General features: G+C 39.1%; 1 protein-coding gene across 4 annotated transcripts in view; it reads left to right on the top strand.

Annotated features, from left to right (window-relative positions):
- The window catches only part of MRRF (mitochondrial ribosome recycling factor), a 54,965-nt gene that overhangs the window by 3,383 nt on the left and 35,678 nt on the right, over positions 1 to 15,904 (top strand). For 3 of the 4 annotated variants that reach the window (XM_007123603.3, XM_028493554.2, XM_007123604.4), the window contains 3 exons: positions 1,446 to 1,657; positions 8,430 to 8,585; positions 12,801 to 12,919. In XM_007123603.3, coding sequence (XP_007123665.1) covers positions 1,474 to 1,657; positions 8,430 to 8,585; positions 12,801 to 12,919 — 459 coding nt within the window. In that variant the 5' untranslated portion in view covers positions 1,446 to 1,473. Of the gene's footprint in view, positions 1 to 352; positions 563 to 1,445; positions 1,658 to 8,429; positions 8,586 to 12,800; positions 12,920 to 15,904 lie in introns of those variants that run through there. The other variant, XM_007123602.4, reaches the window with a different exon arrangement.

Here is a 15,904-nt window from a genome sequence, read left to right as displayed (position 1 = left end):
TTGCTTTTCTTTAAAAAAATAGTGATAGTGATAGCCAGCTTTTATTGAACAGGTACTGTATTCCTGGCACTCTACTAGGTTTTTAATATGCATTCACTATCTCGTTTTACTTTAAGAACAGGATTATTCTTCTCATTTTGCAAATGGGGAACGTGATGCCCAGTAAGTGGAACGAATTGCCCAAAGTTGAAATTTATATCTAGATGTGACTGACTCTAGGCTTCCTTGTACTTTAGTAATGACATGTACGATTTCTTTGTTGTGTCTGACCCTGGCATGGAAGTCTTTGAAAGGAAAGGTGACAGCTGTCAGTAGGTACCCTTTTGGGAAACTCCTGCTGTCTGCTAGAGACTGTGCCAAGTATTTTACTTACATTAACCTATTTATTCTTCCCAAACCTAGGAAATAACTATAATTATCTCCATTTTACGGTTGAGGAAATCAAGGTGCAGAGACGTTCAGGGGCATTTAGTCAGTGGTGGAGATGGGATTGGATTCCAAGTCTTCTGGCTGCAAATCCCATGCTCTTATTCAGTCTGTTATACTGCATCAAAATTTTAGGGTGAGATTTTTTATTTTTTTAATGAGGTATGGGGCTGTTTTTCAAAGACGGTAGCTTCCAGGTATTTGATGCTAATTGTGCTTAATTTTTAGCTGAGTAATAATAGCCAGATTCTGGCAGAAGCTATTAATGCTACATTTGCCAGTAAGCTAGAACTGTGTTCTATCCCAGAGGTAGCTGTAGGCTCTAGCATCTTTTCCATGGTCAAAGCCCTCAGAAGTATAATGTGTAACTTGTGTTAACACCAAGGAGGGTGGCATTTCCCAGAGCTTTAGTTCTACAACATGGAAGACCTCAAACCTCAGCCATGCTTCACACTCACAGTAAAGTGCATTCTAATTGGTAATCGGTGCATAAGGAACCAAAGAAAATTTTAATTAAATGCTGTTGTGTGAATTTTCCAGTCATTTTATGCCTGTTGAAATGATTTTATTTAGTTTAAAGTCTTCTTCCAGTGCTCTGCCCTTCCTCTTTATAGTATAACTTTATCAAGATTTTGTGCCTTTTCTCCTATAAGGGTTTAATTACCATCATTAAGGATTTAGTCTGCTCTACATTTACTTAACTCTGTTCCTTGTGTGCTAAGGGGCATTTGCTGTAGTGGAAAGAGCATGGCGATTTGGAGTCCTACAGACTGTGAGCAAGTTACTTAAATCTCCATGAGCCTCAGTTTCTTCGTAGATAAAATGGGGCTAATCATATTAAATTGTACAGATGTTGGGAGGAGGATTAGAGGTAATGTATTTAAGTTACCTAGCACATACTCAAAACTGATTGATAGACTCTGCTGGTAGGATTTGCTTGCTAACTGGTACAGATTATTTTCTGAAGTTGTAATAGGGTCTGTTTTACTTTGATCTCCCTTTTGTCTTGTTCTTTTTAGTGGGTGTTCACAAGAATTGTCTTCAGTCATGGCCTTGGGTTTAAGGTGCTTCCGCTTGGTCCACCCTGCCTTTTGCAACTCCCTTGCAACCTTGACCAGACCTGTTTCAGAAGTTACACTGAAGACAGTGAGTGGAAGACAGAATGACCACGGGCAATACCTGGCCTATCCAGCTGTACCAGTCCGTCATTTCGCTACCAAGAAAGCCAAAGGTAGAGGCATGACCTCCTCACCCCTGTCTTATATTTAGCCCTTGAATTATCATAGCTGGAAGGGATCTCAGAGATGTTCTGAATTTCTCCCCATGCCTCATGAGGAAATGGCATCTCAGGTGGTTCAGTTGATTAGCTTAAAAGGTCACAGTGACAGAGATGGTATTAGAACCTGTTTTGTCATCGCCATGCCACCTCTTTTGTTATTATGGCTCAGAAAATGCCTCATTTCTTTTAGATTTAGAATTAGAGGTATAAGTGCCAAGCAAATCAGAATACTTGTGGCAGGGATCAACCTGCCTTCTTCTTATAGGAAGATCTGCGTTGGAAATAATATTAAAAGCAGAAGGTTGTTGTGTGAGGAGATATTAGAGCCGTGGATTTAGATGGATGATCTTAATGGCTTGTGTCATCCAAGAATGAGACCTTGATAGAGCTCAGGTCTCAGCTTAAATGTCGCTTCCTCAGGGAAGCCTTCCCTGACCTCTTACGCTGGGTCAGGTCCCTTGTTACATGCATTTGTGCACACTGTTACTTTACCTTTGATGTACTTAAGCACAGCACTCATTAATTAGTTAATTATTGTTTGTTATGGCTTCCATACTGGACCCTGTGGGGTCTGTGTCTTTTTGTTTAGCAACTAACAGGGCCTGACACATAGTATGTATCAAAAAATTTGGTTGAAGGAATGAATGAGTGACAGAAAATTGTCAAGCAGACCTGCTATTTGCAGTGGTGGGTCAGGGAGTCCACTCCTAAGGATGGTGCTTGAAATACCCTACTGAATATTTTTCCCACTGCTTTTCTTTTATGGTTTCATGCAGACCTTTTCCTTTTTTGTTAATAGGAAAATTAACAAGTTGCCAAAAGAGCTTTAATGCATAGAAACCTTATATTCAGTTAATAACTTTTGATCTATAGGTTGCGTTATATTTTTTAAAATTCACATACATTTAATAATTTAATTTGATCCTTATAATTATCCATTGAAGGAATTGTAATTATCCAGTGAAGAAATTCTTCTAATTACCTAGTGAAGCACAGATCTCACCATTTTGCAAATGAGGAAACTGAGGTCCATATGTAAGACATTTGCCCATGATCATGTCAAGTTAGTGGCAGAACTGGAATCCAGGTCTCCTGATGTCCACAGCATTGCGTCTTCTAGTGCACTAGACGTTAGCTGCAGCGTGTAAGCAGCATCTTTTCATATTTCATTGGCTATTCAGTTTTTGTCTTCTTTGATTGCCTCTTAGGTTGGTTGTTTGACTTTTTCCTTTAGATTTATTGGATTCTTTCTATATTAGGAATGCTAATCCTTTGTTGATTGTATATGTTGCAAGTATCTACCTTGCCTTTTTACTTTATGATGTCTTTCATTGAACATAAGTTTCAATGTAGTCATATTTTTCAGTTCTTTCTTTTATCATTTGTGCTTTTTCTGTCTTATTTAACAAACCCTCAGCTATCTGAAAGTCATAAAGCTATTCTTCTGTATTCTAAATCTTTTAAAGGTTTTTACTTTCCACATTTGGGTTTTTAATCCATATGGAATTTATTTCTGAATATGGTGTGAGGTAGGGAATCTAATTTTATTTCTTTTTAAAATGGGTAATAAGTGTGTCAACCTCACTTATTAAGTAGCCCTTCTTTACTCCCAGATTTGTAATGCTTCCTCTGTCATATGTCAGGTTTCTTTATATGTATGATTTATATCTGAGTTCTTGATGTGTTGAACTACTCATCTCTCCCTGCACTAAATTCCTTAATGCCTGAATCACAAGTCTTGAATCTAGTGGTACAAATCTTTCCCCTCAGAACACACTAGCTTTTTCTTTTTCTTCTTCTTGACCTTTTGCTCTTCTCTATGAAACTTATATTGTCAGGTTTTCTCCATAAAGATCTTGCACAGTTCTTTAATCAGGTTTATTTCTAGGCTATCATCATTTTTGTCACTTTTGTATATGATGTTTTCTAAAGTAAATTTTTGAGTGATGTACACAGAAAAGTGCATACATAAATTGTAAGTGTATGGCTCAGTGAATTTTCACAAAGTGAACACAACCGTGTAACCATCACCCAGATTAAGATATAGAACATCACTTGTACTCTGGAAGCTTCCCTCATGTCCTTTTCAGTTGTCACCCTTCAAAAGATAGCCCCCTCTCTTGACTTTACCACCACAGATTTGTTTTGCCCTTTTTGAACTCAAGATGTATTCTTTCATGCCTGGCTTCTTCTTTTTTTTTTTTTTTTTGTGGTACGTGGGCCTCTCACTGTTGTGGCCTCTCCCATTGTGGAGCACAGGCTCAGCAGCCATGGCTCACGGGCCTATCCGCTCCGCGGCATGTGGGATCTTCCCGGACCGGGGCACGAACCCCTGTCCCCTGCATCGGCAGGCGGACTCGCAACCAGTGCGCCACCAGGGAAGCCCCTGGCTTCTTTTGATAGCAATCTTCATGTGAGATTTGTCCATGTTGTTGCCTGTAGTAGTTGTTGGTACATTTTTATTTCTTTATAGTACCCCAGTGATGCATATACCACGATTTATGTGTGTTTTCTATAGTTGATGGATATTTGAATTGCTTCCAGTTTTGAGCTAAAATAAATAATGCTGCTATGAACATGCATTTTGGTGCCCATTATGTGTGCCTTTCTGTTGGGTGTATACCAAGAGGAGGATTGCTGAGCCTTTGGTTATGCATATATTCAGTTTCAGTTCAGTTTCAGAACATACAATTCTCCAAAGTAGTCATGTCAGGTTACACTCCTTCCCAGAGTGTTTTAGCTTTCTATTTGTTAAATACCCACTGTATGCTTGTGAACACTTGGTATGGTCAGCCTCTTTAATTTTAGCCATTTTGATGGGTGTGCAGTTATATCTCATTATGGTTTTAATTTATATTTCGTTGATGAATAACGATGGTGAGCACCTTTTATTTGTTTATTGGTTATTTGGATATCCTCTTTCCAGTCTTTTGCCCATTTAAAAAAATTGACTTGTAAGAATTTTAATGTATTCTAAAGATACGACTTCTGCATATATATATGAATTGCTGATAATAATTGCCTTTTCACAGTGTTTTTTTAATGAACAGAAGTTCTTAATATTAATGTAGACCAGTTTATCAGTCTTTTTCGAGTAGTGCTCTTTTTTTCCTTTTTAAGAAATTTTCAAAAAAAAAAAAAAAAAAAAGAAATTTTCCCCTACCTTAAGGTCATAAATATATTCTGTATTATTTTATACAAGATTCATTGTTTTAAGTTTATATCTTTTTAAAAATTGTGTGTTCTATTTGGTTGCTGGTGAATAGGAATACTTTTTTATTTTTTCTTTTTTGGCCGCACCATGCAGCTTTCAGGGTCTCAGTTCCCTGACCAGGGATTGAACCCAGGCCACGGCAGTGAAAGCCCAGAATCCTAACCATTAGGCCACCAGGAAACTCCCCGATTTTCTCTTTGTTCTTGAGTGAGTTTTAGTAAATTATATGTTTATAGGAAGTTCTTGGCATAAAGTTGTCCATAATAGTCTCTTAAGATTATTAGAATCTCTACTGTTTTGGTGACTGTGTCCCCTTTTTCTTTCTTAGTATTATTTATTTGTGTCTACTTCCCTTTTTAAAATTTATTTATTTATTTATTTAAGGCTGACTTGGGTCTTCGTTGCTGCACGTGGGCTTTCTCTAGTTGCATCAAGTGGGGGCTTCTCTTCCTTGCGGTGTGTGGGCATCTCATTGCTGTGGCTTCACTTGTTGCAGAGCATGGGCTCTGGGTGTGCAGGCTTCAGTAGTTGTGGCCCATGGGCTCAGTAGTTGTGGCTTACGGGCTCTAGAGCGCAGGCTCAGTAGTTGTGGCGCATAGGCTTAGTTGCTCTGCAGCATGTGGGATCTTCCCAGACCAGGGATTGAACCCGTGTCCCCTGCGTTGGCAGGTGGATTTTTAACCCCTGCGCCACCAGGGAAGTCCCTACTTCCCTTTTTTAATCAATTATTTTTGACAGAAGTTTGTCAATTTTATACACCTTTTTAGAAAAAGACCTTTTAATTTTTTTGATCTCTTTTTAAAAACTTTATTGACTTCTGTTCTATATTGTTTATTTCCTCCTATGTTCTTGTTCTTTTTATATCCTTTGAGTTGGACAGCTAGTTCATTAATTTTCGACTTCTTTTCTTGTAAGCATTTAAGGCTGTAAATTTATAAATACAATTTTAGGTAATTCCTACAAGCTTTTGTTGTGTAGTATTTTTATTATTGTCATTTTAAATATTTTTAAATTCCATTGTGCATTTTTCTTCAGTCCATAAGTAGTTTTGAAGCTCAGAATTGTTATATTTTTCTGGTGAATTTTTTCTGTTTTTATGAAGTGCTCCTCTTTGTTTCTAATAATGCATTTTGTTGTAAAATCAATTTTGTCTTATATTAATATAACTACACCAGCCTTCTTTTGATTCATATTTGCTAGGGTTATAATTTTCTCATGCCCATACATTAAACTTTCTGTGATCTTATATTTTTGTAAAATCTCTTGTATATATTATATACGACTAGATTAAAAAAAAATCTTACTGAGAATCTCTAACTTTTAACTGGTTCTTTGGTCTGAGTACTTGTATTCTATTATTTTGTACTACCTCTTTATTGAGGTTTTCTTTGTTTCTTCTTTTCTCCTTTCTATTGGATTAATCAAGTTTCTTTATTCTTCTTTTTTCATCTCTGCTGATTTGGAAGGTATACATTCTATTTCTTATTGTTTTGGTGGTTACTTTTAATTTCTTTTTTATGTTTTTATAAAAATAAAACACCTATGGAAAAGTGCAGCTATCATAAGAAAATAGCTTGATAATTTTTACTTATGTAATCAGCACCCAAACCAAAAACCAGAGCATTCCCAGCATGTCAAAAGTGCCCTTTTTCTTCCTTTTAGTAACTTACCACCTTCTACCCTTTGCAGGTAACTATTATTCTAACTACTAATGATATAGTTTTGTTTGTTATACTGTTTAGTATATGTTATTGTATCTGGATTTTGCACTGTACAGTCTGGATTCTTGTGTCTAGCCTCTTTGCTTAACATTATGTTTGTGAGATTCATTTAAATTCTTCTTTGTAGTTGTAGATCTTTTCTTCTTACGGTTGTATAGTATTTCATTCATAAAGAATATTTATCCATTCTAATATTGATGGGCATAACTTAAAATTTTTAACATGCATACTTGGTTTAACACTAAAGTTGAAGATATTATTTCCATGTTTCTAGCTTCTGTTGTTGCTCTTGGAAATTATTTCTAGCTTCTATTGTCACCACTATTCTAAATTTTGATCCTTTATGGATAATTTGTCTTTTCTCTGGCTGTTTTCACAATCTCTTTGTCCTTGGTTTTCTGCATTCACAAAATGTCTAGGTATGAATTTACTTTTATTATCCTGTTTGGAACTTGTGTTTCTAAATCTGAAGATTCACCTCTTTCATCATTTCTGACAATTCTAAGCCATTAGCCTGTTAACTTAAGACCAGTGAGATTTCAAGCAAGATGGTGATACAAGCAAATAAATGTTCAAAAAAAAAAAATCACTCTGCTGCTAACTGGTTGGTTACTTTGGGCAAAACATTTAAATGGCTTGTGCCTCAAATTTCTCATCTGTAAAACGGGGACAATAATAATCTCTGTTCTTCCTACGTCAAAGAGCTGCTTTGAATATCTAAAAGAAGAATGTACTTGAAATTGCATTGCAAATTGTAATATGGTATACAAATAGCTCAGGATCTAGCTCACTGTAGATGTTCAATAAAATTTGTTGTGAATGATTTCAATAAATGTTTGTTGAATACTTAATAAATAAACTAGTGTAGGATAATATTATTTAAATATTTTTATTCTTTTTCTCCTTCCCACACCCTCCTTAAAGAAATGCAAGACTATTTGTAATACTCACGGGAATGATCTATGCATATACACATTATAGATGCATATGAAAAATCGTTGTGATGGTTTAGATATAAATTAGAGTTTTATTCAGTTCTCAGTATTGTTGCTTTCTAAAATATAAGCCATTGTCACTACTACCGGCGGTGTTTAATGTTGCTAAACTACTGTTGTTTTTTTTGTCTGTACCAGCCATCAGATACTTTGCATATCCTTGTCTTAGGATTCATTTTTAAATGAATTAATATATTTTATGTATCTCCAATTACATTTTATGAAGACAATTTAATGGAAAGTTCATGGGTTTAAAATTAGGCACATCTGGGACCAAACCTTGTCTTCACTATTTCATGACCTTGTGACATTAGGCAAAGTCACTCTACCTTTCTCATCTTCTGTTTATTTTTCTGAAAAATAAGGAATTCATTCACTTATGGAGTGTCTGCCATGTGGATAGAGCTCTTTTAGGTATTTGAATTACTTAATTTGTATCCTTGCAGCAACCTGGCAGTATAGATATTATTCCTGTTTCATAGGAAAGGAACCTGATATCAGAGAAGTAGAGTAACTTGCTCAAGGTCATAAAGGTCGTATGCATTATAGCCCATATTTTCACCTGGGTGCCTCATAAAACCTGTGCCTTCACTAATATCTGAGAAGGTGCTTTGTGTGATGCTGGGTCCCAGGTTGACAGTAAGTGTGGGCTCTGTTTTAGGGCAGTGACAATGTTCTGTAATTTTCTAGCACTTGGCTTTTTTCCCTGCACATAGTAGGTACTTCTTAACTCATTGTTTATTGTCTCTGTTTATGCTGCTGTTTTTTTAATTCATTGAATGTTGACCTTCTAGCCAAAGGGAAAGGACAGTCCCAAACCAGAATGAATCTTAACACTACCTTGGTTGAGGATATAATCAGCTTGGAAGAGGTGGATGAAGAAATGAAGTCGGTGATAGAAGCGCTCAAGGATAATTTCAATAAGAATGTCAATATAAGGACCTCACCAGGTTAGTGACTGAACCTGTGTTTTGGAGAGGGGCATAGTGGCAAAAACATTGCTTTGGCAGAGCTGGATTTTAGTCCTAGCTTTATCACTAACTAACTGGTGACCATGGGCAGTTACTTGACTTCTCTGGTTTTCAGTTTCCTCCCTACCTTCTAGCTTTGGGATGGGTAAATAAATGAGGTAACATGTGCAATGGTTCTAGCACAGTGCCCAGCACATATTAACACTACATTTATCCATTTAGCAAATACCTGCCTGCTATGAACTAGGCATTGTGCTGGTATACAGTGAACAAAATAGGTATGGTCTTTGCTCTCATGGAATAATACTCTCAAAAAATGGAAATTTTATTATTGCTGTACTCTATACACTTGTAGGTATTCAGTCTCATAGTAACTGACATCTTTGGTCTGATTTTTCCAATTTGTCCTATTTGGCCGTTCTTATCGCTTACTGGGAACCAACTGGCTGCAGACCTGCCCACCTGAGGCATTTCTGTACCCCTGAGCTTGACCAGGAAGATTCCGTTTGGGTTAATAACTTCCTGAAAGTGGCTTTCCTAAGTGGGAAATGTCAGAACTGTCTAGGAGAACTGTTTGCAGATGTGATGGAAGAAGTGAGTTGTCAGCTAATGGTGCAGGCAGGCAGGAAAAATCCAATTGCTGTTAAATTGGCCTTTTGGAAATTGTCATCATCCTAGAGTCAAGCCTGGGACCCCCTCGGAAAGTATCTGTGGGAGCTTGCACTGCTCCAACTCACATCTTGCTTGGGGTAGTTCACAAGGAAACTGGAAAGTATTTCATGAACTTGTTCTTAAGAAAACCAAGTGAAAAGTATACGGCTTCATTTATAAACACCAGCAGAAACATACAGAGTTCAGAGACGAGATCCAGTGTGAAACCAGAAGACCATTCCGTCATTTGTCAGCCCTGGACTGGGGCATTTCTGCCTTTGCTGACAGTAGAGCGTGCCATTCAATCTCTCCCAACTGTTTATTTTAAACTTGCTTATTATTTTAGGTATGAAGCTGATAAAGTGCTTTGTCTCCCCTGTGCTTTCTGGCCTGTTAACATTCTGCAGCCGAAACCAGAGAGCAGTTTGAGAGGAGCTCAGGGAGAAATGTGATACTTAAAATTAGCCAGCAAGCTCCACTCTTGTTGAACTTAAAAAGATGATGGGCCTGGAAAGAGGTTGGGAGTGTAATTTGTTAAATGTTAACCTCTGCGAAAATGAGGGGCAGGAATGAGGCTGAGGGAGATTCTCGCTGGGGACAGATTGAGGGAAAAGGATTTGATGCATTATGTCGATACGGATTTAGGGAGTGGGAACCACCACAATTGCGTACTGAAAAGCCCATGTTGGGACTTCTGTGGCAAAGGATCTTATGGCAAATCAGGAAGGCTGAATTAAGATCCGTTTTCAGAAGGCCTCCCATTGGTATTTCCTCTTTGCTTCTTTCTCTTCAGGGTTATGTCTGTGCAATGTTCTGTGTAGAAATTTGGGCCATGAAGAGACTTGGGTGAAACAGGATAAAGACTGGCTAAAGACTTAGCCAGTCTTTTATTTTATTTTATTTTTTTGCCAGATTCTTCCATACCATCTTTCATTACTATCTGAACCAGCAGGCACTTTTCCTCTTACACGTCCATCTACCAGCAGTTTCTGTCTCCAAGATAGTTGATTGCTTTTAATAGTTGTCTAAAATACAGGTTTATTTCTTTGTTCATTCTTATCCTCTCATTCATTCATCCATCCATCCATACATTCATTTATTCATCAAAGCATTATTGAGCACTTATTCTGTGCTGATTAATAGATGCTGTAGATACAGAGAGAAAAGACATTGTCCCCACCTTCCAAGAGCCTAGATCCTAATGTGAAGGGATAGACAAGTAAACCAACATGTGTAAAACCATATAGCAAAGCAAAGTGGTGAAGACCATGGCTTTGGAGTTGATCAGACCTGGGTTTGAATTCAGGCTCCATTATTAAGAGCTTTTGTGACCTTGGACAAGTTATACTCTGTGCCTCAGTTTCCACATCTGTAAAATGGTGGAGCTGTCTCATAGGGTTATTGTGATAATGAAAGCAAATAAATTACAGAAAGCATTTAGCACCCTGTCTTGCCAGGGGAAGTGTTCAGTAAATATTGGTTGCCATTATTGTAGAAGTGTGCATAGGATCCTCAGGAGCTCATAAAGGGTTTGTAATCCAGCCTAGGCGGTCAGACAGGATTTCTGAGATTAGATACAATCATAGCTGAGTGTTAAAGAGTGAGCAGCAGTTATCTGAGCAGAGAAGGGCATCCTCAGTAGAAGGATCCTGAGGCAAGAGAGAACAGGCTGTATTAGAGAAATTGTAAGTAGGTTAGTTTGGTTAAAATATAGGAGAAAGTTGAGAAGTAATAATAATAGTTAGCATTTCTTGGGCACTTACATATGCCAGGACACAATTATAAGTGCTTTCCATAAACTCTTTCATTTAACCCTCATAACAACTCTGTGAGAGAAGTATGATTTTAATGCCCCATTTAGAAATCAGGAAACAGATGCCCAAAAGGTTGAAGGGACCTTCCTAAGGTCACACAGTCAGGAAGTGGCAGGGTTGGTATTTGAACCCAGGTCACTGGTTTTCAGAATCATGGACTTTTCCAGATTGAAGCCAGTGGTGTCAACAGCCTTCTATCTTGTGATGGTGAATTGAGTACTGTGCTTCAAATCAGATCTTTGGGCCATGGTATGGTACTACATTATTCTAACAACAATTTGCTGGGACAACTTCCAATTTGTTTAAAAAATTGACCTCCAGCCCCCGACCCTTTACTCTTTGTGTATCAGAATGAGCCATCTGTGAGTGGTTCTTAAAGTGAATGGTAATGTTTCCTTTTAGTTTTCATTTGCATAGGAAATCAGGGAGTTTGAATAACACCCCTTTTCCATCTGTAACTATATACTTGCCTTCTTGACGAGAAAATTTTGCCCAGGGTTTTCCATAATTCAGATAGAGACAAAGATCAGATCCAGGATAACAGTGAAGTGGTAATAGTTGGTGGGGGTTTTTTTTGTTTTATGTTTTTTGTTTGTTTTTCTTCCTAAAGGGAATCTAAGTGCCAAAATCAAGGTGGTATCAGGGAACAGTTCCAAACCTGGCTGCATGTCAGAATCATGTGGTGATCTTTAAAAAAACTACAAGCTCCCCCAAAATCACAGGCTCCCAAGCCCCTGCAGAATCAGGCTCTCTGGGAGTGGGGCCCAGGAATCTACGTGGAAAAGCTCCCTGGGGATTCTGATGCACAACCAAATTTGAATTCCACTGATAAGGGAAAGAGCCTTGATTAGAACTGGAAGTAAGCACACCTGAGTTGGAGCTGGGCTCTTGCTCTTTTTCCTTTCGTGAGCTCTGTGATTTGGCCCATTTCACCTCCCCAAGTCTCTTTCTCCGGTGTCAAGTGGAGACAGTGATAGCGTTACAGACTAGTGGTGAAAACCAAAAGGCCTAATAAGTGGTAACTATTTTTATGTTTATTTTTTGGTGCCTATGGTATACTTGCTTTTTTTTTTTTTTTTTTTTTTTGTGGTATGCGGGCCTCCCTCTGCTGTGGCCTCTCCCGTTGCGGAGCACAGGCTCCGGACGCGCAGGCTCAGCGGCCATGGCTCACGGGCCCAGCCGCTCCGCGGCATGTGGGATCCTCCCAGACCGGGGCGCGAACCCGGTTCCCCTGCATCGGCAGGCGGACGCGCAACCACTGCGCCACCAGGGAAGCCCCTACTTGCTTTTTTATATTTAGTTATAATCCTCACTTTAATCCTGTAAAGTATTTTTTAATTGAGTTGGAAACCGAGGTACCGAGAACATGACTAACTTGCCTGAGGTTTCATGTTAGTAAATGGCAGTGTTGCTGGTGGGGGGGTGGGTGACCAGCTCTTTCCAGTCTCAGCTGTCAAAGTCATGTGTCATGGGAAACTGCTCAGGGCCAGGCAGACCAGGACTGTTGGCTACCCTGGTGCTGGTAAACAGTTGCAACCTAGTTTTGTCAACATTTCAAAGTTCTTTCCATCACATGACACCACTGCTGCTGTGGAAGCCCCTTGAACCATCTTGCCACATTAGTAAGGGATCCCTAAACATTAGTTGAATCTGAATTGATAGAGACTTAGATGTGGGGCTACTAAAGTCCTTCTGAAATCGAAGACCCTTTATTTCATTTTTCTTTTAGGATCCCTTGATCATATCACTGTGGTAACTGCTGATGGGAAGCTTGCTCTAAACCAGATTGGCCAGATCTCCATGAAGTCGCCACAGCTGATTTTGGTGAATATGGCCAGCTTCCCAGAGGTAAGGTGGCCTTGCTAAAGGGGTCCCTCTCCATGGTCTCTTTTGGAATGCAGGAGGCTGAGTCGAGTCAGGAGAAAGTGTTCCCTCTAGTTTGGGATGAAACAAGAGAGAAGGCATAATAATGGGAACTTAAGGATAAGAAAAGCTCTCTTCCTGTTTGTAAATTCCTTTTCTGTTTAACTCAAACACTATAGAGGCCAGGCAAGTAATTTGAATACTGACGCGGGGCCCCATCTAAGACAGACAGTAGTGGCAGTGCAGCGATGGGAAGGGCTGGGGTAAACTGTAGCTCCCGTGCCCTGTCTGAAGGGAGCAGCCTTTGCCCAGCTCCTGCTGACCCTTCCCGGGCAGAAATGCAGGCCTGGTAATTAGATATTACCAGGTGTTAAGATGTTTGTTTACAGAAGAAGCCAGTAACCCAAATTTTTACATAAGATCTTTGTTAAATGTTGATAACTAATTCCCTTTTTTGTGTGTTTTGTTTTAAGATTATGACAAAACCTAATGGGCCACGTTTGCTCTATGGGCCACCAGTCTGTGACTTTTGCATTAGTATTTGGAGCAGACCTTCCAGGAATTCACATTCCTTTCAAATTGGACTGACCATTGCAGAATATTGCCCAGAGCACAGTGCTTCCAAGGCTGGAAGGTGGGTTGCATTAGATCATTGCAACCTGGAGGCTATGATTTTAAGTCTGGTTGAGGAAGGTAAATGGGTTTTTCCTTATTGGTCCAGTAAGAATTGACCTGGATTGGGAATCCTTGAGGACCTGGAATCTGGTCCCACCTGTCCCGCCAGCTGGCTGTTTGACCTCGTGTAGGTTGCGTCACTTTCTGGATCTCCATTTCCTCATCTGTTAATATGAGGTAAAGGAATCTGAAGTCTCTCCCTATTCTGATGGTCCGTTTCAGTAGTTCTAGCCCAAAGACAGAGACCAAAGTTGAAACTGCTGGATTTGACAAACTGGGTTAGAGATATGAGTAAGAGAAAGCCCTTGCTATGAGCAGGCTGTTTCAAATAGGAGGGCTCTTGTAGCTGATGTGCTAGGCACATTTGTGAGGGGTATTACTCACTACTCCACCAATCTATTCTCTATACTGAAGCCTGAGCAAACTTTTAAAGATATCTATTGGATTATGTCATTCCCAGGCACCGAGTTTATCAGTGGCTTCAAGTAATCTTTAAGTAAAAGATGACTGTGGCCTAGAAGGCTTTGCATGAAATGGCCCCTGCCTGTCTCTGCAGATTCTCCAGTCTTGTGCCACTGTCACCCTTGTACACGGCTCTAGCCGCACTAGCCTTTCAACTCCTCAAACCCTTTGCATCCTCAGGGCCTTTGCATATGCTCTTTCCTTTGCTCGGAACACTCTTGTCTGGCTAATTGCTACTCATATTTTGGATCAGAGCTCACATATTACTTTCTCAGGGAAGTCTTCCCTAATCTACCCAATCTCAATTACTCCTCCACATTTACCACTTTTGTACAGCACAGTTCTTTTTCTTCATTGTACTTGTCATTATCAATAGTTATACAGTTATTTACATCTTAATTTCCAGCTCACTTTCACTAGACTGTAAGCTTGGAATGTAGGAATCATATCTAACTTGCTTTAACTTACACCTAACACTGCGCCTGACACATGGATGCACTCGGTAAATTTTCCTCAAATGGATGAATACTTGTCATTAGGTTGATGGAAGGGAGACACTCATTCCTGGTGTTACTGAGGAACAGAGTAATGGACAAAAAGGGAACTGTCAGTTCTTTCCCTTTCTGGCCCCTCTGAACCACTGAGGCCTCTCTGCCTTGTTCATCTAATCCCACAGGCACTGTGGGCCAATTTAGGGAATAGCCTCCTAATTACACAGTTTGAAGACCTCATCAGGTAGATTGCTTTTCAGAGCCAGCCACTTCTGTTATTAAATAGCAAATGGCATTCACAGAAGAAGCACCTGATTGGCCACCAGAGCATCTTATGAGGCAGGAGGAGGTAGTAACAGCTTAATTTTTTCTTAGGAAGTTGGAGTATATCTTCATTTTTCAAGCAAAGCATCTTTGCCATTTCTCCAAGTTGAAATTCTGTGGGTTTTGAAAAAAAACATTTACAGTCATCTCACTAGAGAGGTTCTTTACAAGGACAGAGTGAGGAAGTGTGAGTTACATTGTCTTTTGAATTCCTTTATCTCATCTGGTGTATATATTAAACAAATAGCTCTAACTAAACATTTCCTTCCTCCAGTTTAGAAGCTGTCCATGCAGTACCCAGGTTTATAGCTTCAAAATGCTGAGCTAATCCTCACTGTGTTTATATAATTCCTTTCTGTTTCATATGCGGTTGGCTTTCTTTTCAAACCTGAGCATTTCTGTGTCATGCCCTAGAGACATGATGCAGATTTACATGCAGAATCTTTTCAGATGCATCAAGGACAGAAAACTGCGTTGCATTTGTTAAGCATGTGTCCTGCTTGATAAATGATGCAGTTGCTGCCTTCCGTAAACTTGCCTGCAGCTAGAGTTAATGATTGGAAAAAAACAAGGGAGTAAAAAAACCACAGCATGATTTGAACAAGGCAAATGAAAAAAAAAATTCTGCAGACTCCATTATTGCTCTTGTGGCAGTAAGAAAGCAAATGTGTGCTGAGCGTCTACAGTGTGACCAGGCACTGCTTTCTCATGTTTTGCTTCATGTGATCAACACGGATACTCTTTATTTTTTAATTATTATTATCTTTATCATTAAAAAGTGTTTTTATTTAATTAATTAATTAATTTTTTAACATCTTTACTGGAGTATAATTGCTTTACAATAGTGTGTTAGTTTCTGCTTTATAGCAAAGTGAATCAGCTATACATATACATATATTCCCATATCTCTTCCCTCTTGCGTCTCCCTCCCTCCCTCCCTCCCTCCCTATCCCACCCCTCTAGGTGGTCACAAAGCACCGAGCTGATCTCCCTGTGCTATGCAGCTGCTTCCCACTAG

The sequence above is a fragment of the Physeter macrocephalus genome, chromosome 9 (assembly GCF_002837175.3).
Source record: "Physeter macrocephalus isolate SW-GA chromosome 9, ASM283717v5, whole genome shotgun sequence".
In the NCBI taxonomy this organism is placed as follows: Eukaryota; Metazoa; Chordata; class Mammalia; order Artiodactyla; family Physeteridae; genus Physeter; species Physeter macrocephalus.
Note: the sequence above shows the minus strand (reverse complement) of the source record. Positions and strands in the feature narration are given on the sequence as shown.